This window comes from Triticum aestivum, chromosome 7A, assembly GCF_018294505.1.
Source record: "Triticum aestivum cultivar Chinese Spring chromosome 7A, IWGSC CS RefSeq v2.1, whole genome shotgun sequence".
NCBI lineage: Eukaryota > Viridiplantae > Streptophyta > Magnoliopsida > Poales > Poaceae > Triticum > Triticum aestivum.
In genome coordinates this window covers 18,911,330-18,937,477 of record NC_057812.1, presented here as the reverse complement: position 1 = coordinate 18,937,477, position 26,148 = coordinate 18,911,330, and the positions used below count along the sequence as shown (strand labels likewise).

At 43.2% G+C, this 26,148-nt stretch overlaps 1 protein-coding gene, 1 long non-coding RNA gene and 2 pseudogenes across 2 annotated transcripts; all 4 read left to right on the top strand.

The window, feature by feature from the left end:
- Positions 1-1,004: 1,004 nt before the first annotated feature.
- On the top strand, positions 1,005-4,416 carry LOC123152833 (disease resistance protein RPM1-like; annotated as a pseudogene).
- Positions 4,417-5,094: 678 nt separating this feature from the next.
- On the top strand, positions 5,095-5,853 carry LOC123150797 (uncharacterized). Its single transcript, XR_006475357.1, has 2 exons — positions 5,095-5,591; positions 5,811-5,853. It is a non-coding gene; the product is annotated as an uncharacterized lncRNA (long non-coding RNA).
- A 2,853-nt stretch (positions 5,854-8,706) lies between these two features.
- Positions 8,707-15,168, top strand: LOC123150796 (disease resistance protein RPM1-like; annotated as a pseudogene).
- Positions 15,169-19,070: 3,902 nt separating this feature from the next.
- Positions 19,071-25,431, top strand: LOC123150786 (disease resistance protein RPM1). Its single transcript, XM_044570617.1, has 6 exons — positions 19,071-21,981; positions 22,070-22,255; positions 23,901-24,048; positions 24,223-24,467; positions 24,640-24,742; positions 24,880-25,431. The coding sequence occupies exons 1-2, from the start codon at positions 19,083-19,085 to the stop codon at positions 22,087-22,089; spliced, it is 2,919 nt and encodes a 972-aa protein (XP_044426552.1). The 5' UTR covers positions 19,071-19,082; the 3' UTR covers positions 22,090-22,255; positions 23,901-24,048; positions 24,223-24,467; positions 24,640-24,742; positions 24,880-25,431.
- Positions 25,432-26,148: the final 717 nt, after the last annotated feature.

The window sequence follows — 26,148 nt, the reverse complement described above, 5'->3', positions numbered from 1 at the left end:
TACCGGGCCAAAATCAAATCGGGGCTAATGTGTCTCACATTAAATCCTTTTTCTATTAGTGATCGGTTTGCTCCGTCGGATTCTCCGTTATTTTTGGGGGATCGGTTAGAAATGCCCTTAGCTAGCTAGCCTGTGTTAGTTTTAAGCTAGTGTGAAATGGTCAGATTCCAAGTTTCTATAGCTACCGGTACAATATAATTAAGCACGCATCGTTTGCTACCTGCCGCATGCTTATGATATAGGTAGTGACATACGGCCAATTATTTATCTGGGTACTGACTATTGAGAGCTGCATTTGAACAGCCAGAATGTAAAAGAAGGACTTGACTTGATTCGTGGTGTGGCCCATTGGAGTGTCTAGCATTACAAATCACCTAACATGCTTCTGTGAAATTGACGAGATTGATCCAATTCCGCTTGTGTACAAACCGCGCGTCCTTGGCTGCTACCTACAGCCTTGTTTTAATTTTTCTTTCTTCGATACGTACTAGCTAGGAAATTAACTTGTGCTTAATTATTTGGTTAGTTGCGTTTCAACAACCCGAATACAAAAGGACAGCTAGGCTAATCATCAACGGAGTAAGATTTAAGAACTCAGGCCATGGGAGGTAGTGCTCTGGCATCTTCTAATTTGGCCGGCCAATTTGTCGCTGGCAAGATGGCTGTATTGCAACAACAGGCCGGACGATAAGACAAACACGGGTGGGTGATAAACAACATTACCTTTTTTTGTTTGATGAATAACCGTGACGAGAGAAAGGAACAACCTCTGTGGTTTCGCTATGAGAGCACTGCAAACTTGCCTTGTTTGTGGCAGGACAAAGAGCACATCAACCTTTGCTTTTCTCGGAGCGCACACACACACACACACACACACACACACACACACACACACACACACACACACACACACACACACACACACACACACACACACACACAGGTAGCTACTGTGAGGTTGATCAATTGTTGTGTGAGGACAATATCCGAACCGGCCGGAGATAATGGCGGAGACGGTGCTGAGCATGGCGAGGTCCATGCTGGGTGGAGCCATTAGCAAGGCCGCCTCTGCCGCCGCCAACGAGATGAGCCTCCTCATGGGTGTGCGCAAGGATATTTGGTATGTGCACATGCACTTCTTTTGTTTTTGTCATGCACTTCGCACTGCCTCCTGCATCCTTTTTTCTCTGTTATTAAGAACATCTTGTTGGATGGACATTAGTTGGATATATAAATTCTTTAAACAACCAAAATGTTTTACTCAACTCTTGTATATAGAATGACACCAGTCATTCATGGTAGGCTTGAAATCTCTTCGTGGAGATGCATATTTCTTCTTCTTCTTTGTTGCATGTCACAGGCTGCAAGAATAACACCAAGCATGCTGTAATGAAGTTACATTCCCATTGTTGATAGGTTCATCAAAGACGAGCTAGCAACGATGCAGGCTTTCCTGGTGGCTGCTGAAGGTATGAAGAAGAAAGACATGCTACTTAAGGTGTGGGCAGAGCAAGTAAGGGAGCTGTCATACAACATTGAAGATTGCCTTGGTGAATTCATGGTGCATGTGGCAAGTCAAAGCTTGTCACGGAAACTTATGAAGCTCAAACACCAACATCAAATTGCGGTGCAAATCCGCGATCTCAAATCATGAGTTGAAGAAGTCAGCAACAGGAACAGACGCTACAACCTGATTGAGAAGAACCAAATTACCAGAACCATTGATGAGAGGGATTCCTGTATGGAAGATATTCGCAACCATTCAGATAGCAACATAGATGAAGCAGGACTTGTGGGGTTTTCCAAGCCCAAACAAGAGTTGATAAAGCTTATAGATGTTCATGCCAAAAATGGTCCTGCTCAGGTAGTATGTGTCGTCGGCATGGGCGGTTTGGGTAAGACTACTCTTACAAGGAAGGTTTATGAAAGTATGGAGAACTTTTATTGTTGTGCTTGGATCATTGTCTCGCAATCATTTGTCAGGATGGAGCTTCTCAAGGTTATGATCAAATTTTTTTTTGGCAATGAAGCATTGAAGAAGCAGCTTGAAGGTAATGTAGTGCGAGAAGAAGACCTCGCCAACTATCTGAGGAAAGAGCTGCTTGAGAAGAGGTACTTTGTTGTACTTGATGATTTGTGGAACATAGATGATTGGAACTGGATAAAAAAAATTGCTCTTCCGAGTAGGAACCAAAAAGGTAGCCGGATAATTATAACAACACGAGATGTTGGTTTAGCTAAGAAGTGCTCATTGAAATCTTCTGTACCACTTATCTACCACCATCAACCCCTAGAAACCAATGATGCCATACACTTGCTACTAAGGAAGACTCGGAGAAGTGAGGAGGACATGAAAAATGATGTGAAAATGAGGGAAATAGTTACCAAGATAGTCAAAAAGTCAGGACTGTTACCACTAGCTATTCTCACAATAGGAGGCATGCTTGCCACTAGAGAGGTCAGTGAATGGCAAAGTATTTACGACCAGATCCCCTTAGAACTAGAGAGCGGCCGAAGTCTTGACGCGATGAGGAGGATGGTTACTCTGAGTTACAACCACTTGCCTTCTCATCTTAAGTCATGTTTTCTGTATTTAAGCATATTTCCTGAGGATTTTGAAATCCAAAGGAGTCGTCTCGTAGAAAGATGGATAGCCGAGGGGTTTGTTATTGTCAGGGATGGGCTAAGTGGTGAGGAGGTTGGGAATAGTTACTTTAATGATCTAATCAACCAAAGCATGATTCAGCCATCAAGAGTGAACATAGAAGGAGTTGTGAAGAGCTGTCGAGTCCATGATATTGTGCGTGATGTCATGATCTCAGTTTCTAGAGATGAAAATTTTGTGTATGTGGAGGGAAATAATGTAACTGGTGCTACGGAAGAGACCTTCCGACATGTAGCATACCATGGTAGCATGTGCCAAAAGATAGATATGGATTGGAGCCACGTCCGATCAGTAACTGTGTTTGGTGAGAGATCATTGAGGCCATCACCTTCAGTTTGTTCACCAGACATGAGAATGCTCCGGGCCTTGGATCTAGAGAATGCACAGTTTCAAGTCACACAGAAGGATATCAGCAACATAGGATTGTTTCGCCACTTGAAGTATCTGAATTTTTCTGATCCTCGAGGATATTCACATATTTATAAACTTCCTAGATCCATAGGGAGATTACAAGGCCTGCAAACTTTGAACATTAGAGACAGTTATATTACAGAACTGCCAATTGAGATTTGTAAACTCAAGAGTCTACACAGTCTCTTTGTACCAGAAATAATTCCTATCAATGCTTTGACCTGGTGTATGACCCCAAGGCATGCTTGGTGCGAACACTTTGTCTGCCCATGCTGTTCACACCTTTGGTTGATCCTAGTGAGCGTACCAAGGTAGTTGCCGAGCTACACATGGCCTGGGCTAGCCGTCGGTCTGAGTCAGAAGGTGTTAGGGTTCCAAAAGGAATCGGCAAACTGAAAGAGCTGCAAATACTAGAGGTCGTGGACATCAGCCGAACCAGTGGCAAGGCAATTAAAGAGCTAGGTGAGCTTGTGCAGCTGAGAAAACTGAGCGTGGTAACAGAAGGGGCCACCAAGCAGAAATGCAAGGTACTCTGTGATGCCATTCAGAAGCTCACTTGCCTGCGCTCTCTTGAAGTGGATGGTTCACTGGAGTGGCTGCATGCCGTTTCCTCTCCTCCTCCCCTGTTGAGGAGTCTGAAGTTGGATGGACCCCTTGGAGAGATTCCTGACTGGTTTGCCAATATGATGCATTTGGTCAAGCTTTACTTAGAGGGCAGCATAATAAAGGAAGAATGTAAAATCATGGAAATACTAGGGCCACTTCCCAACCTCATGCAGATTTGTCTTGGAAATGACTCTTATATTGGGGAGAAGTTGGTGTTTGAAACGGGAACGTTGCCAAATCTCAAAAAACTGGATATTTATGGTCTGAAGCAACTGAGAGAGTTGATATTCGAGGAGGGCACCTCGCCCGAGTTGGAAAAGATAGAAATCAGTGGGTGCACGTTGGAATCAGGAATTATTGGAGTCAACCAGCTTCCAAAGCTCAAGGAGATCTCGCTTGGTTCCTATGGTCGAGTGGCGAAGCTTGCTATGCTGCAAAGTGAAGTGGACGCACACCCCAACAGTCCTGTGCTGCGACTGCAGATGCCCAAAAGATACCACGACGTGGAATCTGCAGCTGCGGGAGAGCTCTCACGGTCCCAGGCGGTGGCCATGGTGACGACAAACGTCAGGTCAGCTAATTGCTTCTGTTTCCTTAAACCAGTAGTACGTAGTAACTACGGAGTGAGATGTGCTAATTAATTTGTACTACCGTACGCTTACGGTGTTCCTATTTGTTTTCTTTTTATGTGTAACAGCCAAGATGGTCTGCTTTACAATTACAACTCGTGCTGACTGAATTGGAGCAAGCCTCCTGTCAGGTCCACCATGTAACACTATAGTGGTACAGCTCAAATATTTCTAGCTATCTTGTTCTTTTCCGGTTTGTGCTTGTCAACACATATCATATACACGTACCCCTGTTTTTAGCAAAGACTTCCTGCTGCAGATTGACGAAATAAACTAGTGCTCCACGTAGTGCATTCAGATTCAGCTGGGCACCCAGGAGCACCACCAAGCTGCAGTAATTATTCGTCCCATTGTGGACAGTTACAAGATGCATGGGACCCAACTTCAAGAGAGGCCAGATGCTTTCTCCATACGGCGTAACATCACATCGCGGTGGTATTTCCTTGTAAAAATCAGTGTTAGGCTGTTTAACCAGCTGAATTCGTTCCAAAAATCCATGCAACGTGAGATGGGCGCGCACCCCGAACCATTCGCTACTGCGAATATCTGCCTACTGGACCCGCCATGACCTGGTGGACGACGTGGAAGTGGAACAATCCAATACTGTACGAGTGGAGCAAGCAACGGAGGAATCATCTCCCTCTGTTTGTCTGATTACATCTGGTATGCTGGTTTGTGAAATGTCTATTACCGTTTTTGTCTCTCAGAGCAGAGTTAGCGTATTCAGTAGCTCCGCAACGTTAGCATTCTATTTCCAGCATGTTTTAGTATTAGTATCTATGGAATGTTTCAGTTTCTTCTTCCTGTTAAATTCAACTAGTTGCCCAACAGATACAGTTTTCTGTATGCAAGTGCTCTTTAACATGCTCCGATTAAGTACAATTTTTTGCACTGTAAACATTAGATATTTTCAACCCAAGACAAGCTGGAGCAGCAATTGAATGGTTGATATTATGTAACAAATGTTTATTCCGAATCTTGGTGTCCAGGAGCAACTATGAAGTATTTTTACAGTTCAAGCTGGACAACTAGGAGAAATTTTTACTATTCAAGCTGGAGCAACTATGAGATTTGAGCAGGGCACTGAGGAGCTATGAAGCTGGAGTGAACATCCCAATCAGATCCTGTTGTGAATGGAGTAAGAATCTAGTACTTAGCTGACCGTGATGTAGTGATCTCAGGTGAAGCTGGAAGCTGAGGAATCCCTATCGAGTTCGCAATGCCTCACAGTCCACGCACATCTAAAGTGTCAACTGTGACGGGCTCATACTGATAAAAAGGTCAGTTCAGCAACATCCAGCATCTCATTTCTGTCGTAATCATCATGTTAGACTGTCACATACTCTGTACTTGCAATTCCTGATAAAAGTTTTCAGCTTATGGCCACATAAATTTACACCCCTGTTTATATCAAGAGTTCCTTGAGCATCCCCCATGTGACAGAGTTTGACATCTAATTAACATGTGCGAAATAAACTAATGCTCTTCTATCTAATCAGATTCATCAACTCGATATTTCAATTCAATGAAAAGCCCTTTATCGAAAAAATCTAATCAGATTCAGCTGGGCAGAAGAGGAGGAAGATCCAACAAAGTACAGATGATGCACCACTAAGTACTAAGCGTCGAAGCTGCAATGTTCATCCTATTGTCCATAGTTATAAGATTGGTCACCACTGCAAGCGAGGCCAGATGGTTTACCTGGGTTCTCTATGTGCGGAACTTTCTGGTAGGTATTGTTTTTTAACCTGCGTGTTAGACTGTTTAATAAGTTGAAGGCATACAAAGAATTCAGTGACGATGACACTAACACCTGTGCAGTTTTTCATGCAGGATTCGCCCCTGACCTTTAAATGTTCCTACGATGTTGGAGCAAGCTACAACATCATTTCCATGGTTGTGACGCCACCAACCGAGGTTCAAAAGTGACACTTGCTTCATGGGTCTCGTACCATTTTCCAGACGATGATCAGTTCTTCACCATGGAATGGGTCAAGTTGATACTAAACTGTATTTTCTTTGGACTCCAACATCTTTCCAGTCCCAGGAACATTAATTAGTTTGCTGCATCATCTTGCACTCTTCACCATATTATCACATGATCTGCTTCTACTATGACGATAATCAATTTTGTGCTGCCACTATGTTCTGTAATTATTTGTAATTGAAGAATGAGGAGACATGCTACTATGCAAGCCAATGGAACTTGTAATGTAGCCAGATATGAATGCTCTGTTTTTCACCTGTAATATCAGCTATGTGGTTTTCGTTGGTGTTACTTTGCAATTATCTTGCAGTTTCCACATTTCTCTTGTCAGTATGGGGTGATGCCAGGTCTGTACTCTATTTCATAGAACGGGACTAGATCCAACATCAAGTTGGTTGATATTCAGTATGGGGTGATGCCAGGTCTGTACTCTTGGCATCCTTGTGATCACGCAATGCCATTAATTTGTCCCTGACAATATCTTCTCACGGACTGTTGTTACAAAATTATATGACTGCAAGTGACTTGGGGGCTTCAATTTAGCAGAGGCAAGGGAGCAAACCTGCAGATGAAGATCATTTCTCTGAAAACAACATCATGGAATATATGATCAACCAATCACTGCTTTTTCTATAGCAGAGGCGTGCAGTTGTCAGTACAGACTTCCTTTTTTTGCTGTACACCCTGCTCTCTTTTTTCTTTCTTTTTCTTTTGTCTTTTCTTTAATTTTTCTTTTCTGGAGAAGACTATTCTCGTTTTTCTGCTCCTAAAATATCTGTATTTATTTTTGCCGTATAATTTCCAAAATACCATTACATTGTTTGGGCCCCCCCAAAGTCAAGTCAAGATGATTTGCCTGGCTCCCCTTGGTCTATTCCACACGGGAAGATGCTCGGATATTTCACAAGGAAAACAAAGGCCACAATAATTCCTTGAAAGAATTTCGAAACAAAATGTCACTAGGAACCAAACGCACATGGCGCCCATATAGCTGTCCATGCTCAAACTTTTCTTCGTCTTTTTTTGCGAGAATTCCATGCGCATTAACTGCATTGGATACGCCCGAGTGCCCCCATATCCGCCCCATGTTTGGGCTGGATATGGGGGGTGCCGGTCAGCCCGGACATTTGTGGGTCATTTGAGAGGTCCGTCTGGGTAAAAAATCGTGATCGGACAGTTACCGGTCGGCCCACCCGGGCGTATGAGGCGGGTTTGAGAGATCCGGTTGTAGATGCTCTAACACCTCAAATTTCAACCAAACCTGACGGTGCCACCACACTACCGTAAAACTATTACCCTTGGAATAATTAGTGATTTGGACAGAGTTTTATCTTGTTTATATAGACATCCTCAACAAGCACATAGACATATTTCACAAGAAACAATGATCTATCTTAACCAATATCTAGAATGTGTATAACCATCGCTAGTTCTCCAAGGTCTTGACTAATTTTTAGGCAATACCGCTATGCTTTCTAAATCAACCAAAATGTTTACACGTATTCAGATAGAATCACATGGGATACTAAAGCCATGTGTGGCGCCCCACATCTAATGAAGTAGCATACTCAGCGGTATTGTAAGCTTCAAATTATGGTTACATCAATCTTAAAATCTGGTGGCTCTGTCTTTTGAAGATGCTTTGCTGAGTGATTTTTGTATGCTGGTAAAACTCATGTTTATATCGTTTATCGAGTTCCTTTTTGTATCAATTATTTTGTCCGGAAGCAAAGGCTTGTTTTGTCGAGTGGCTGATGAAATGCACCCGGCAAACCACTCGACACTCGCCAAACTACATTTTTCTTGTAGTGGTGGTCGTTCATGACTGCAAATGACTTGGGGGCTTCAATGTAACTGAGCCGATGACTGCAGAGGATGATAGATTCTTCTAAAACAACAAGGTATGGATGTTCAATCAACCTGTTGTGAAGGCATGCAATTGTCAGTGCAGGATTCCTTTGTTTGTTGTACTCGCTGCACTGTTTTTTTCTTCTTGGAGCAGACTATTCTGGGTTTGTTGCTTCCAAAATATCTATATTTATTTTTGCTGTTTAATTTCCAAAATACAATTATTGTCGTTTGGCCGCCAAGTCAAGGTAATTTGCTTGGCTCCCTTTGGTCTGGTCAGCAAGGAAAACAAGGGCCATAATAATTCCATGATATAATTTGAAAACAAAATTTCACAAGGAACAACCAAACGCACTGGAAACACACATCTCGTGAGTTGATGTCCAAGCTCGAAATTTTGTTCGTCTTTTCTTGCGAGAATTCCAAGCGCATTAACTGCACTGGGATAAGGACGTTTGTATCATTCACACGACTTGGTTCACAGCCAGGGCTCAGTCAATCAATCAGCTGCTATAAGTAGAGCCCACTCCTACCAGGGCTTGTGAGGCAGCTAACTGCAAGCAACTGTTCCAACTTGAGCAGGAGCAAGAAGAGGAATTAGCCGGAGATGGCGGGGACGGTGCTGAGCATGGCAAGGTCCATGCTGGGAGGCGCCATCAGCACAGCCGCATCTGCCGCTGCTGCCGAGATGAGTCTCCTCATGGGCGTGCGCAAGGATATCTGGTAACTATGTTCGCAATTACTAACTTCTCCGCGCTTCTTGTGTTCAGGCCATTTTTTAATTTTATGAGAAGAGTTCAATGTTGTGATGAACTCTATTCTACTAGCTGCACTCCATCAGCAAGTTATTCTCTCTTTCAAAAGGTGACAACCCAAGATTGGCAATCAAAACCAACACTTTTTCTTCTCCTATAGTTTCATCATTACATCTTTCACTAATTGGATTTTTCGATAAAGTATGGATTTTATTCACTGAAAATGAAGCATCAAGAGGATATAAACACAATAAGCACACACCTAGCCTCCGTACAAATAAAGTGCACACAACCAATACTAATGCACACATACATAAAACATGCTGGCAATAGTCAAATCAGACCAAAACTATGCCTAAGCGAGGAAAGAAAACCGAAGCGATCAAATCCACGATCGACAAACTATAGCTATGGCCATATCACCACCAATCATCTTATGACACCACAAAGCCAAAGAGGTCTTTCAATAGCAACACCTTCATGAAGAGAGGTCGCCATCACCGGATCCAACCAGCAAAGGCCATAATCTAGGCTTTCAAGTTGAAGAATCAGACAAAGCATATCCGAGCAATGCCTTCAACAAGGTGACAATGCAAATACATCGCCATTGCCGGGTATGACCAACATGAGTCAAACCTAGGTTTTTGTCCCATAGCTCGTTGATGTCAATCAAGTGTTGTCGCCAACACTTTTCCATGACCCCAGCAGCTACATGCACCGGTATGGAAAACCAAGTGTCCTTGTTGCACACTGATACCCTCTACGTCAAGCCATCGTTCATAGATTGCATTACACCACATAAGACAATCACCTGATCTTAAGAGCGAAAACCTCATGTAAATCTTTCAGTGGCCACAACAATTCGTAGAGGTGTCGTCGCCGCAGTCGGAGTGACCACCCTTCCCGCTACAGCCACCGGAGATCGAGAAGCCTGATCTGGCAAATCAACCAGTACCATCTGCCATCCACCCAGACGCGACCACCGCAGCACTACCATGGAGCCTTCGAGCTCCACCACGCCGAAGCCCCAAGCCATCAGTGTCGCCCAGTCCATGGCCGCCAGATCGAGACAACCACCACAATGACCATCGGCTTGCCCGATCAGATCTGAACGCTGGGAAGCAGGAGATGCCGCCGGGAGGAAAATCAACAGAGCGAGCATCCAGTCACGTCGACAACCATCGGTCTACCCATCCCAATCTGGATGAACGCCGGAGATGCCAACGGGCTCCATAATAGAATCATGGAGAGAGGGGGTGGGAGTGGAGGGGGGACGGCCTACAGGCCCTGCCGCCACTAGATAGCCAGCCTACAGGCCGCTGCCGGCGGCGATGAGGATCGCATGTGGCTGTTCACGTGAGCTGAACGGGGCTGTTCATTAGTTGGATATGAGTGACGAGATCGATCCATGGAATTGGTACTAGCACATTGTATCTAAGCACACTGAGGCAAAGTGATACAATAGGTAAAGATCTTGCACTCAAGCCGATCGGTTAGGCAACACTAGGGCGCCTAGGCTAGCTTAGGTCCAATCCAATTTCAGCCACGAATATACAGTCTTTTGTAATTTGGAGCAGTTTTTTTTCATGTTTTCACCCCTCCCATTTCTATAATCGAATTGTCTCTAGTAGCCTCCATTTCATATTAAACCTCAGTCCCCCTCCCCCCCCCCCCCCCCCCCCCCCCCCTCATGCTTGAAATTGGTTATGTCTATGAATGCTTGAAACATGACCAATAGTTTTACTTAAATTGTTTGCACTACAAAACTTTCATAGTGGCCCGGGCAAAATTTGTTCAGGAAGGTTCAAATTCCGTCATATGTTCGTACACATTACATCCTATATCAAGGTCACCAATTTTTGTTCTAAGTTCTTTTGTGGGCCTTTTGGCAGGTTCATCAAAGATGAGCTAGAGACGATGCATGCTTTCCTGGAGACTGCTGAAGCAATGAAGGAGAGAGACAAGTTACTGAAGGTGTGGGCAAAGCAAGTAAGGGACCTGTCCTACAATATTGAAGATTGCCTTGGTGAATTTATGGTGCATGTAGCAAGTCAAAGCTTGTCGCGGAAGCTTATAGAGCTCAAAGACCGCCATCGAATTGCCATGCAGATCCGTGATCTAAAATCAAGAGTTGAAGAAGTGAGCAACAGGAACATCCGCTACAACCTAATTGAGATGAATAAAATAAGTAGAGCTATTGATGAGAGTAATTCTTGCATGGAAGGTATTCGCAAACAATCAGCTAGCAACATTGATAATTCTGAACATGTAGGGTTAGACGAGCCCGAAGAAAAGCTGATGAAGCTTTTAAATAACCATGCTCACAATGGCCCTGCTCGGGTAGTATGCGTGGTTGGCATGGGTGGTCTGGGTAAGACTGCTCTTACAAAGAGGGTTTATGAACGTATAAAAAATACATATTATTGTGCTTGGATCAATATCTCGCAGTCATTTTCCAGGATGAAGGTTCTCACAGATATGATCAAACAACTTATTGATGAAAAAGCATCGAAGCATCTACTTAACAAGAAGGTGGTGCGAGAAGAGGATCTCGCCGACTACCTCAGGAAAGAACTACTTGAGAAGAGGTATTTTGTTGTTTTTGATGACTTATGGAGTATAGATGATTGGAAGTGGATCAAAACTATTGCTTTACCAAGTAGTAATAACAGAGGTAGCCGGATTATGTTAACAACACGAGATGTTGGCTTAGCTGAGAGGTGCATTTTTGAATCTTTTGGATCACATATCTACCACCATGTACCCCTAGAAGCAAATGATGCAATAAATTTGCTACTAAGGAGGACAAGGAAAAGTTTGGAAGACATGAAAAATGACGAGCATATGAGGAAAATAGTCATTAAGATAGTAAAGAAGTCTGGACGGTTACCTCTAGCAATACTCGCAATAGGAAGCATGCTTGCCACCAGAGTGGTCAGTGAGTGGCAAAGTATTTATAATCAACTCCCCTCAGAGATAGAGAGCAACGGCGGCCTTGAAGTAATGAGGACAATGGTTACCCTTAGTTACAACCACTTGCCTTCTCATCTTAAGTCATGTTTCCTCTATTTAAGTATATTTCCCGAGGATTTTGAAATCAAAAGAAGGCGTCTGGTAGAAAGATGGATAGCTGAGGGGTTTGTTGTCGCTAGGGTTGGCTGGAGTTCTGAGGATGTTGGGAATAGTTATTTTAATGAACTAGCCAACCGAAGCATGATTCAACGATCAAAAGTGAACATAGAAGGAACTGTGAAGAGATGTCGAGTTCATGATATCGTTCGCGATGTCATAGTCTCAATTTCTAGAGACGAAAATTTTGCATGCTCAACGTGGGATAATGTAATCGGCACAATAGGAAATAACTTCCGCCATGTAGCATACCAAGGTAGTTTGTGCCCAAATAAAGGCTTGGACTGGAACCATGTCCGATCATTGACTGTGTTTGGTGACAGACACATGAATCCAGCACCTTCACTTTGTTCACCTGACTTTAGGATGCTTAGAGTCTTGGATATACATGATGCATGTTTTGCACAAAAAGACATCAACACCATAGGGTCGTTGCGTCATTTGAAATATGTCCATGTTGAGTCTTCACATGAACTAACTTATATTTACAAGCTCCCACGATCAATAGGAAAACTACAAGCCTTAGAGACTTTGGACATAGGACAAAGTTATGTGACATCGCTACCAACTGAGGTCACTAAACTACAAAGCCTTCGTAGCCTTCGATGCAGCAACAGGAGGGCCGAGGAATATTTATGCTTACTTTACCCCATGATCTGGTTCATGTCAACATTATGTATGCCTATTTTGTTGACTCCATTAGTTAATATGGATGAGCGTCCAGGCCTTATGGTGCGCATTCACTTGGCCTGGACTGCTCGTTTGTCCAACTCTCAAGGTGTGAGGTTGCCCAAAGGGATCAGCAACCTAAAGGAGTTAGAGATACTAGAGATTGTGGATATTGAACGGACAAGTAGGAAAGCAGTTAAAGAGCTCGGGGAGCTTATAAAGCTAAGGAAGTTAAGTGTCGATGTAGGGGCATGCAAGCAAAAGAGCAAGATACTCTGTACATCCCTTGAGAAGCTCACTTCCCTCCGCTCTCTTTGCCTTTGTGCGGATGATAGTACATCTGGGAGAAGTGGTGCATCACTCAAGTGGTTGCAATCTATTTCCTCCCCTCCCCCTCTCCTGAGGAAGCTGACTTTGGATGGAGATCTTGGGGAGATGCCTGACTGGTTTGGGGATCTGGTAAATTTGGTGAAGATTCAGTTAAAGTCGAGCAATCTGAAGGATGGTGACAAAAGCATGGAATTACTAGGCGCACTGACCAAGCTCATGGTACTTGGTCTCTCTTGGCAGTCTTATGTTGGGGGGAAACTGATTTTCAGAGCAGAAACATTCCCTAGTCTCAGGAGACTTGACATTTCGGACATGAAGCAACTGAGAGAGTTGATATTTGAGGTGGGCACCTCGCCCCAGTTAGAAAAGGTAGAAATCAGATACTGCAGTTTGCCATCGGGGATTACTGGTATCAAACACCTTCCAAGACTCAAGGAGATTTCACTTCATTGGAGTGGTCGAGTGGCAAAGCTTGGTGCGCTGCAACGTGAAGTGGACACACACCCCAACCATCCTGTTCTGCGACTCGGGATGGACCGGATCCTCCATGACCTAGGCGATGTCGCCGAAGGTTCCACTACAGCAGTGCAAGCGGAAGAAGCGACGAGGAGCGACAGGTCAGCTGGCTATTTTTCTCTTTCGTTCAGTAGCAGTAGCTATCAACTGATGATGCTAATTTCTCTTCTCTTATGTTTTCGCCGCTCTTAACAGCGAAGATGATCTGCGCTAAAAATAAGAGTATACTTCACTACGAGTGGACGATGGATAGCTTCCCGGTTCCATTATTCGATTCTTCGCTCACCTCGATTAAATCCTGCAGCAGGCTCGCCTTGGAGTCTCGCATCGCACAGGTCGCCGCCTTGCGATCTAATCTCAACTTCGATCGACTCTCCCTCGTTTTGTTTCACTCTCGATTCAGTTTGGGTTTCTGACAACGTTTATCTCTCTAACAGGATGTGTTTGTTACTCATTTCCCCTTGGTTCTTGCTGCTACGGATGACATGGCCCTCCGTTTACGTTCCCATTGCTTGCGTCTCTTCCGCGTCTTCCGATTGCTGCCCCTGAGACTTCTGACGCCATCTTGGTACAGCTCAAACCTCCATTCGTCTTGTTTCTCATGATGTTTGTGAGATTTACTTCCATGCACATCAACTGTTTGTCTCAACGTCTCTAAGAGATTACGTGCGTGCTACTTGAATTTAAACTTGAACACGATTATCTTTTATCGATGCACATTTGATGACCGGCATGCAGTTGGTTATTTGGTTCTCCCAAACTGTAGTTCAATGTAATTACCTGCACCTAGTTGCATTACTATTGACCTGCTGAACTATCTTGCAGTGTGAGCTTTCCTTGTTTGTTTTATATCATGACATCCCGCCTTTCTTTTCCTTTGAGCTTGCTTTCATATTTCCTATAATCCATTTCGTAGCGGACCAAAATAGCGTACCATTTGGTTGTGAAAGAAAAACCTCCTTCAGTATTCAGTGCCAGCGTAACTTGGTCACTCAAACATGTTCTCTGTGTACTTACAACCAACATCTGATGTACCTTTAAGCTTGCGAATACATAGTACATTTGCTGACGAAATAAGACTAATTCATGCTCTATAAATGCATTTCAGCTGGGGAGAAAACCGCGGAAAAATGCAATGGACTACACCACATAAGATGCTGCTACCAATCAATATGTAGATGTTTTGATGCCCCCTTCATTGGCCGTCATGCTCAGGGTTCCATGTTCACTGCTGGTGGCCTCTGATCCTGACATTTTGCCTCACATGATTCTTCTTCGTTTACAAAAAAGCACCAATATAGTGGAGGTTCGACGCCTTCCATGGTACGTACAGATGGAACCTCCCTATGTTTGTTCCTTTCCATCTGATTTCTCACAGTGCTAGTCCATTGGCGGATCGGTTATTTCTGAAAAGTTGCGAGGCTTGTTGTGCTGGAAGGTGGAGTCAATGCACACCGCAACCATCCCGTGCTGCAACTTTACTATGAACGAATCTTCCGTGACCTGGACCTCCGCGAAGGATCCACTGTTCAATTAGAAGCTACAGAGGAGTCATCCGTTTAGGGACCTGCAGCGGGAGAGAGCTCACAAGATGCAGCAATGCAGACCACAAACGACAGGTGAGCTGTTGATAAGTTGATTTCTCTTTTGTTCAAGCAGTAGGTACTAGCTACTAGCTACCAGATGAGATGTTTCGATTCATCTCTCTTTTTATTGTCTCTTATAGCGATGATGAGCTGCGCTGTTATATGATGGCATCGGAGTCTAATTATAGCACCATGCTTCTGCACCCAAATCGTCTGCATATATTTCCAAGGCTGCAGCTTACAGGTGACTGATTTTTCTTAGATTTCCTTTCAGCTTATATTTCCCCTGTTTTTTGTACAAAAGAAGAAAATAACATTCTGTTCTTTAAACATAAACCCCAAATTATAGGCCATACAATCTGCACTGTAAGTTGATGCCTGTCGTCTCCAAACAGAACTAGTTCTTTTTCATATGGTCAGCTTGCTCTATTATATACTCTCACCATTACGATATGGGCTACCTCCTCATCTCTTATATAATTTGAAGCACCCCTTTTGTTGACACACTTTACACGAAGTTGGGATTTCTCAACCTGGGACAAGCTGGAGCATGGCATGACTAAGCTCATAATGCAATTAATGCGACTTATGGCGGCACATTACTTGATTTTCCGATGAAGGTTGTATAATAGCAAGGAGCCAACTGGAGGAAGGTATAGTCCAATGGAAGTACCAGAGGTGGGCCGTGAGCACCGGCTAACCTCCTTTTCTTTCTGTATTTCAGTTTATAATTGTATATGCTGGGGAGAAATTAGTGCTCTCAATGTGGTAGTATTTCAAAATTTCAGGAATCTTGATATTACGGAGGAGCTGAAGCAACTCTCAGGTATATGAGGTCTGAGCAGGGTGCATGCCTCTGCAGCTGAAGTGAACAAAACATTTCAGCCATCCAGTGCTTGAAAAGGAAACTGAATGTTCTAAATTGTGAACTGTAATCACACCATAAATGGTCAATTCAGCTCCTGTTCGTTGTTGGCGTGTTCGATTTTCCATATATATACAGTTCCTGGTCTCGTTTTCAGATGCCGAACATGCGTCTGCTGATGATATGTACTAATTAATTAATGCCCTATATTTGTTCTCAGCTGGAGAGACAACATTGGAAAATGCAATGGACCACACCACACAAGATGTTTGTACCAATCAAGCTGCATATATGTACTGTTAAGCTGCAATTGGCCATCCAGTTCAGCTATCTAGTTTCTCTCTGCTGGCTGGCAGCCTCTAATATGGTGCAAGGTGCAGCTGAGAGGGATCCTGACATTTCGCAGCTGCGATGGAAGATGAGTGCAGTGATCTTGTGGCTTTAATGTAACGAAGTGGAGAAGCAAGCTGCGACGCCATTCTAATATCTCAGCAAGTTGCAACTGTTGGCCCAGATGGAAAATTGGGTTCTTGGGGAACACCATGGAATGGAATAGATGTTCAACCTGATGAAAAGACCTTCTATTTCGAAATCAGACTTGCTCTATTTTCTAGTATTCCGTTTTCCTAGAGATGGTTTATTGCTCTCCATTTCTTGTTACCACAATGTATGTGCTTGGTTGTAAACAAATAATGATGATTGCATATGTGGTTTTCCATTTTCCACAAAATTTGAGTCTAGAGTTGATGAAACAATACGTCTGCTGCCCTGCTACATATGGTATTAACTGTACGATTTTCAATGGTTTCGCTTTGCAAATTACAGTTTGCCAACAAAAAGGCCTCGAAACGGTATCCGGCATCCCCAGTTTTATTTCGGAATGAGCAATACTAGTATTTTCCATACATAGTCAGTGACCATGTTTGCAGACTGTCGGCAGTTTCTTAGATTACGGGGACCCTACAGGCTGAGCTCAGCAGTCAGCAGACTGACTGAGATACAGACCGGGTCTTATACAGACCCATCCCCGAGGCATCACCGGGCTCATTTATGTGTCCCTCAAGCTTTATCCTCATCAGTATGCCAACAACAAGAACAAAAAAGAGCAACAATTGAAATGCTCGAGAATTTTTCGGAACCACTCTTATGCAGAGATTTGATAGTTTAGAATTTCAAATCGCCCTATGTACAGGCCCTGTCCAGTAACCATGCCACTATATAACTGCATGCTCATCAGCCAAGTGCCATTAGGGGTTCAGACTTGTGAAGAAAATCAGCAGCTACAAGTCCACTTCATCACTACACGAAAAAGTGGGAACCTCCTGCAGCAGGATAGCTGCACCATGAACAAGAGAAAGACCGAGCACTTCACTTAGACTGTGTTGAGTTGTAAGGCAGGGCAGCTGCTGCGGGCAGACCTCATGCGCCCACGGCTTTCCAAGGCCATGGACGCACGCCCTATTTCGTAGTCGTCGTTGATTGTGTCTGCTCGACGGTGAGGAGGCGGAGTCCGACCTTGGTTTTCTGAATACACACATATTTTTTAAATGCATGGACATTTTTGTAGTTCATGATCATTTTTAAATTTTGTGAATATATATTTTTAAATTCTTTAAAGATTTTAAAATCCTTTAAAATAAAATTCATGAACATTTTACAAAAATATGTTGTTAATTCATGAACATTTTTACAATAATATGCCATGTATGTAATATTTTACAAAAACTCACATATGCATGTATAAATAAGTATTGTCAAAATAAACTTAATTACTAAAACAAATATTGCAGTGTTTTAAATGCATTTGACAAATTTTCATTGCATATTATAGAATGCTCATCATGTATTTTAAAAAAGTGGCCATCGTGCCTCATGTATTGAAAAACAATATTCATTTAAAAATGATTGTCATGTATTAGAAAAAAATGCCATCACATATTCAAATAATATTCATGTGTATGCAAGAACTATATTTATAAAATGACATAAAAAGGAAAAAAAGTAAAAGCAAAAGCAAAAACTAGATGAGAAAAATGAAAAGACACAAAATGAAAGAAAAGTTGTAAAGTAAAAACTGAAGAGAACAAGAGAAAAAGGTAGAAAACCCGGAGAAACACATCCTTGAACCAGAAGAGAACAAAATAAGTTGAGCGCACACTCTGTGTGAAACGTTGACAAATCAAATGAGGTGAGCGTCGAATAAGATTCTGCGTGTGAAAAACGCGTACTATTCAGTTTTGGATCTGCACAAATTTATTAAAGTTGGTACAAACTAAAGGTTCTCCTCTGCGATACTTTTTGCTTTGGAGACGCTTCTTGAGTGATGCTTTCCTTGGTGATATACCCTATGCCATTGCCATGTCTTTCTTCTCTGCGAAATGCAAATTGCCCTGGCGAGGGCTACTTTCCTTCCTTCCTTCTTTGCATCTTTAATTGCGTGTACAAACAGGTAGAGCAAACTAGGTGTCATCCGTGCCTCTTTTTGCTTTGCATCTTTAGGTTACCGTGTCATGTCGGCCACCAACCTAGCTATTCTCCAAAGTAAGCAGCCTGAGCGCACACAGCATCCTACCAAAGCTACCAACACCCACGCCGGCCGGCCTTGTAGCACTTGAGAGTCGTGAAAGGAAGGAAGGGCGGACGGAAAGAGCTAGAGATGGCGGACACGGTGGTGAGCATGGCGAGATCCATGCTGGGGGGCGCCATCACCATGGCCGCCTCTGCCGCGGCCACCGAGATGAGCCTCCTCATAGGCGTCCGCAAGGACATCTGGTATGTACTTCTGAATTCTCGTCCGGCCGGTGTTCCTTTTGTCAGGTCGATTTTGTTTTTACTAGTCGATGATCTGGTATGTACCGCTCACATATAGGCCGATGGACAGCTAGCTTATTTTATTTTTACAACAAAATGACTGGATGCTTCTTTTAGCCCACGTACCTAGCTGTATATATACATCTCAAAAATATTGTTGTTTTTCAATCGAAATGGGAGTTGTTCCCTCCTATTTGTGAGCGGTAAAATGGCAGTAAGCTGATTTGTTCTAAGAAACCTTGTTGACTAGGTTCATAAAAGACGAGCTCAAGACGATGCAAGCATTCCTCGTGGCTGATGAGAAAACAAAGAAGAAAAACATGCTACTGAAGGTGTGGGCAGAGCAAGTAAGAGATCTAGCATATGGTATTGAGGATTGTCTTGATGAATTTATGGTGCATGTGGGAAGCCAGAGCCGTTCTCGACGGCTGCTTAAGCTGAACGATCGGCATCGGATTGCCAGCCAAATCCGTGATCTCAAAGCAAGAGTTGAAGAAGTGAGCAATAGGAATGCACGCTATAACTTGATCAACGCTGATGCCTCCAGCAACATTGACGAGGTGAATGCCAGCATGGAAGATGTTCGTAGCCACTCAGCTGGTAACATTGATGAGGCAGAGCTTGTGGGCTTTGTTAACCCTAAAGAGGAGTTGATTAAGATGGTGGATGTTAACTCCAGAGATGGTCTTTCGAAGGTGATATGTGTCGTTGGCATGGGCGGTTTAGGCAAGACTACTCTAGCAAGGAAGGCATATGATAGCAAGGAAGATATTGTGAATAAATTTGCTTGTTGTGCTTGGGTCACAGTCTCACAGTCATTTTCGAAGATAGAGATGCTCAAGGAGATGATAAGTCAACTTTTGGGTACCGAGTCACTGAGGAAATGCTTGAAAGAACTTGAACAGAAGGCAATGCAAGTAGAGCATCTCGCCAACTACCTCAGAGAAAAGCTAGAGGACAAGAAATACCTTATTGTTCTTGATGATGTGTGGACCATAGATGCCTGGAATTGGATCAAATATATTGCTTTTCCTATTAGAAACAATAAAGGTAGCCGAATAATAGTAACAACACGAGATGTGGGCTTGGCTGCGCAGTGCACTTCAGAATCACTTATCTACCACCTTAAGCACCTACAAATAGAGGATGCCACAAATTTGCTACTAAGAAAGAGTGGCAAAACACGGGAAGACATGAAAAATGATAAGAAAATGATGGCAGTGGTCAACAAAATTGTAAAGAAGTGTGGTGGTCTACCGCTGGCTATACTCACTATAGGAGGCATGCTTGGCAACAAAAAGGCAACAGAGTGGGAAAGTATCTATACACAAATCCCATCAGAGCTTGAGAGCAACCCTAGCCTAGAAGCAATGAGGAGGATAGTTACTCTAAGCTACAATAGCTTGCCGTCTCATCTCAAGTCATGCTTTCTGTATCTAAGCATCTTTCCTGAGGATTTTGAAATCAAAAGGAGGCGTTTGGTAGATAGATGGATAACAGAGGGGTTTGTTAGAGCCAGAGGTGGAGTAAACATCAAAGATGTTGGAATAAGTTATTTCACCGAGCTAATCAACCGAAGCATGATTCAGCCCTCAAAAGTGAGCATAGAAGGACATATTAAGAGTTGCCGAGTCCATGATATCATGCGTGATGTGATGGTCTCGATATCCAGGGAAGAAAATTTTCTGTACTTGGCAGGAGATAATGCAACTACTATAGCAGAGGGGAACTTCCGTCATGTAGCATACCATGGTAGTAAGTGCCCAAAATTAGGCGTGGATTGTAGCCATGTTCGTTCATTAACCATGTTTGGTGAGAGATCCATGGAGCCATCATCTTCAATTTGTTCACCTGACATGAGAATGCTCCGAGCCTTGGATCTAGAGAACGCACAGTTTGAAGTGACACAAAAGGATATCAGCAACATAGGATTGTTTCGTCACTTGAAGTATCTGAATTTTTCTTATCCTCAAGGATATTCACATATTTACAAACTACCTAGATCCATAGGGAAATTACAAGGCTTGCATACTTTGAACATAACAGACAGTTATATTACAGAACTGCCAACTGAGATTAGTAAACTCAAGAGTCTGCATAGTCTCCGTTGTACCAGAAAGAGATCCTATAAATGGTTTGTCCTGGGTGAACCCAAGGAATGCTTTCTGAACACATTATGTTTGCCCATGCCGTTCACACCTTTGTTTAATTCTAGTGAGCATGCTGAGGCAGTTGCAGAGCTACACATGGCATGGTCTAGCAATGGGTCAGAGTCAGAAGGTGTGAGTGTGCCAAAAGGAATCGGCAAATTAAAAGAGCTGCAAATACTAGAGGTTGTAGACATCAGCCGAACTAGTTGCAAAGCAATTAAAGAGCTAGGTGAGCTTGTGCAGCTGAGAAAACTGAGCGTGGTAACAGAAGGGGCCACCAAGCAAAAATGCCAGCTACTCAGTGATGCCATTGAGAAGCTCACTTGCCTCCGCTCCCTTAAAGTGGTTGGTTCACTCAAGTGGATGCATGTTGTTTCCTCTCCTCCTCCCCTGTTGAGGAGCCTGAAGTTGTATGGACACCTTGGAGCGGTTCCTGGCTGGTTTGGCAATCTAATGCATTTGGTCAAGCTTTCCTTAGGGGGCAGCGTAATAAAGGAAGAAGGTAAAATCATGGAAATACTAGGGCCACTTCCCAACCTCATGGAGCTTGGTCTTAGAAGCGGCTCTTATACTGGGGAGACGTTAGTGTTCAGAACGGGAGCATTCCCAAATCTCAAAATACTTGATATTTGTGATGTGCAGCAACTGAGAGAGTTGATATTCGAGGAGGGCGCCTCGCCGCAGCTGGGAAAGATAGAAATCGAAGTCTGCCAGTTGAAATCAGGGATTAATGGTATCAAGCACCTTGCAAGTCTCAAGGAGATTTGTCTTAATTGGTGTGGTGAAGTGGCCGGGCTTGGTATGTTGCGACGTGAATTGGAGGCACACCCCAACCACCCCGTGCTGCGACTGCATGACGAACAGAGCTATCACGACCTGGGTGACATTGTCCAAGGATCCACTATTGGAGTACATGTGGATGAAGCAACGGAGGCGGAGGAATCATCACCTCTCCATCCCGAGCATGCAGCAGCGGGGGAGAGCTCCTTGTCGCAGGTGGTGGTCAGAACGACGGGGGCGACAGGTCTGTACCATTTTCTCTTTGGTTCACTAGTAGTAGCAGATAAGTATCAACTGAACTGATGATGTCCCTTATTTTGATGTTGTAGCAGCAGCCAAGACCCTGACATAAGGGAGGTCCAAGGCTCTGCTTTGGTGGAAGACGATTTCTGGTCCTGCAATTCTCACGACGACGATGATGCTTGATGATTGGTTAATGCTGCCCCCTTCTTTGTTCAGATCCATTGCTTCTTCTCGAAGACGCCCCCACAGGTTGACGCATTCGCTGGTACCTACAGGTGGAATTTCTGTCTGTTTATTTCATGCCATATGCAGGGCTGGTCCTGAGATTTCAGGGGCCCGGGGCAAGACAACAAAAAGGGGCCCTAAAGCTAAATTTTTCTCTATTTCAATTGCAACTAAATACTCGATGCACTATATTTATGTTGCCTTGTCATGTAGACTATACAACAAACCAAGGTCATAAACATGCACAGAAAAAATGGTTGCTCTTCTCAGTCGGCACTTATATGTTTCAGTTATGTTTGTACCTATTCTTCAATAGTAACTAAAGGCATTCCTCGGAATTTCTAGCAGAAGTACTTGTATGATCTGTTCTAGAAAAATTAATACTATCTCCTTTCTGATTGTCAATCAACCCATATGCAAGTTTGTTTTCTTCACTCATTACCAAATGGATACTTTCTAGATAACATCTTACTAATTAGCACACAAACATATGATACACGAAATTAAAAGTACTATTAATTAAATAAATATAAAATTTTGCTAAGAAAGGCTTGGAACAAGGTACCTGGATGGATGTAAAATTAGAAAATTGCAAGATATTGCTGCTGCTTATTAGTCACGAACAAAAATCCAAGCTCCACTTTTGTAATGCCAACCAACACAAGAAATTGAAGTGTGAGAAAGAAATATGTATGAGAATGATCTTCATGAAACGAATGAATGATCTACATAAAGTTCATAGAAAAAGAGGAATTTGCATTGAAGAGGAGGTTGATCGGAATCTAGAAAATTGCATTACCTTCTTCCATTAATCACGTGTAGCAACAGAAAATCACGATTAGAATACACAGCCGGGGACGCAGCCGGAATCAGCCGGAAACGCTGATCCGTTGCCAATTGTGAAGCGGACTAGAAGGCGAGAAGATAGCGCCCGTGCGGCAAGTCTAGAAGATGGCGATCTGTTACCTTTTTTTCTCTGGTTTCTTTGGAATCAGTCGATCTGTTGCATGGGCAACATCATGTACGTATATGGAAACCAATCCATCGGGGGCCCCTTCATACCGGGGGCCCGGGGCGGCCGCCCCTCCTGCCCCCCCTCAGGGCCGGCCCTGGCCATATGATCCATTGATAGTTCAATTGGGTATGTGACGATGTTTGTCTCTCCCCAACAGGAGGTGCTACTACGGATGATATATATAGCCCTAGGTTTTCCCTTCCCCTTGCTTCGGAATTCTGATGCCATGTTGGTACAGCTCAAACCTTCTTCGACTTTGTTTGATTCCATCTGATATTTGGTGATATTTGTCAGACTTTCTTTTGTGCACACCAACCCGTTTAATTATCTCAACGTCTGCAAGAGATTATGTCTCTGCTACTGAATTTAAAATTGAACACAATTATCTTTTAGATGCATATTTGGTTTTCATAAACTCTGCTTCAATGCAATGTCACTTCCATTGCTATTTATCTGTAGGACATATGAAGCTTAGATGTTATAGTTCCCTGACTGCAGCCTGCAGGTGGCTCCTTTTTATGTCCATGGTCTCTACTTGGGTATTCTTTTTTCTTTGAAAGCTAATCCACTTTGTAGCTCAGATGAAGATCACATTGCTTGTTTGTTTGTAAAAAGATTGATAGACAAATCTTTCAGTGTTCATTCTTCAGAGTAAAAATAACAGAAATGTTGATATCTAGGAGGAACCGGAGCTTCGCAGACATCCTATGCGGCCAAGGGGTACTGAATAATATCAAGCAAAGTTGGAAGGCATGGGATTTCTTTCTGATCCAGGAGGGAGTTCACATGCTCAACACTCGACAGTCCACTTCCGAGGCATGATAGCTGGTCAGTTAAGCAAGTAACAACTCATTTTCAGTTAGTATCATGTTAAATTGTTCAGCGTGTCCCCCGCAAAAAAAAAAAATTGTTCAGCGTGATTTTGTCATGTTGTTTTCGGCTTGAACACATAACAGATTTCTGATAAAATGAACCCATGCATGCTCTGTATATGTATTTCAGTTGGGGAGGAAAAGGCAATGGACTATACAAGACAAGATACCTGTATCAATTAAGCTGCATTGCTATGATGCAATTGGTCATCGTGTTCAACTTGCAAGTTCGCTGCTGGTGGACTCTATGCCACAAAGTGAAGCTAAGATACAACATGATGTTCCTACGCTGCGAATGTCTTAAGAGTCGTTCGTTCCATGCTGACAGGCCAGGAGCCAACTGGAGGAAGGGATAGTGCAATGGAAGTACTAGAGGTGCCCAACGACTTGCCTTTTGCTCCTTCTTTGGTTTTTGTCTTTTTAGGCCAAAGAGTATGCTACTCAATGGAAGGATTACACTCTGCTAAACTTCTACTCCTTTAGGAGCAAGGCAGAAGTTGGTGTTTATAATGTGTAGCATTTCATAATGTCTGGAATCTTGATATAGGGGGAGCTGGAGGAACTCTGACAGATGAGATTTGAGCGTGATGCATACTTCTGCAACTGATGAAAATGTTCTGAAGTATGGACTGTGATCACCCTGATGACTGGTCAGTTCATCTACATCCCCTTTTCATGTTGTAATGTTGGATTCTCCATATACTTATGGTTCTTGGTATCATTCTCAGTTTGCGAACATGCATCTTCTGATGATATTTACTAATTGATACCCTGCATTTGATCTCAGCTGGGAGAAGACGTTGAAAATGCAAAGGACTACACGTCTACACCGCACGAGATGCTGCTACTAATTAAGCATTTAAGCTGCATATACGTACTGTTATGCCGCAATTGGCCATCACTTCAGCTCTCGAAACATCCCTGCTGGCTGCCGGCCTCTGATATCGTGCAAGGTGAAGCTGGAGGGATCCTGACATTTCGCCGCTGTGAATGGAAGATGAATGCATTGATCTTGAGGCTTCAATGTGGCAGAGGCGAGTACACCATTTTGAGATCTCGGAAGGAGTTTACAATTTAAAATTGTCGGCCCAGATGAAAAATCGGTTCTTGGGGAACACCATTGAATGGAGTGGCTGATCAACCTGATGAGAAGACCTGCAATTTTGAATACAGACTTACTCTGTTTTCTAGTACTCTGTTGTTTTGTAGAGATGGTTCATTACTCTCCACTTGTTGCTGCAACAATTTTGTAAACAGTGAATGATGACTGCATCAGTTTTTTTCCCCTAAAAGGAGGATTACACTCGGCCTTTGCATCAAGCAATGAACACAACCATAAACGATTGCATCTGTTGTTATCCATTGTCCGCCAAATATGCCTGCTATATATATACACTGTTAACTCTGATTTTCATTCTGCTATATATTTTTTGAAAAGGTTCATTCTGCTATATATACTCATATATTCCTCGCAAAAACAAAAACTGTGATTTTCATGCTATTAGCTTTAAAAACTATAGTTTGTCAGGGAAAACGTCTCCCGGCGGTTTCTTTGGTCGAATATCCCTCAGCTTGCTATTATTTCCTATAATCCATTTCGTAGCAGAGAAAAGAAATTACCGTTGGTTTGTTAGAGATAAACCTGCTTGAGTGTTCAGTGTCCACGTGGTACCATGATTTTTAAAACGTCAGAAATGTTGATACCAAGGAGACACTGGAGCGACACTGCTTGCTAGGTGAGATTTGAGCATGGAGCGTGTCTACCTGAAGTACATCATGTGCCGCCAAGGACAACAGTAATGGAGTGAAGTCGGGAGTCCCTGGATCTTTTTCTGATCCAGGAGAGAGCCTCTGTCCAAGCGCCTCTGCAGCGTGTCAAACATGTTCTGTGTATACCTACAAACATGCGATGCTGTTTGAGCTTGAAAGCACATAATACATTTGCTGACGAAGTAAACTGATGCATACTCTGTTTGTGCATTTCAGCTGAAGACGTGGAAGATGAAATGCATACTCTGTTTAGTCCCACCTTGCTAGTTGAGGAGAGTTGAGACCC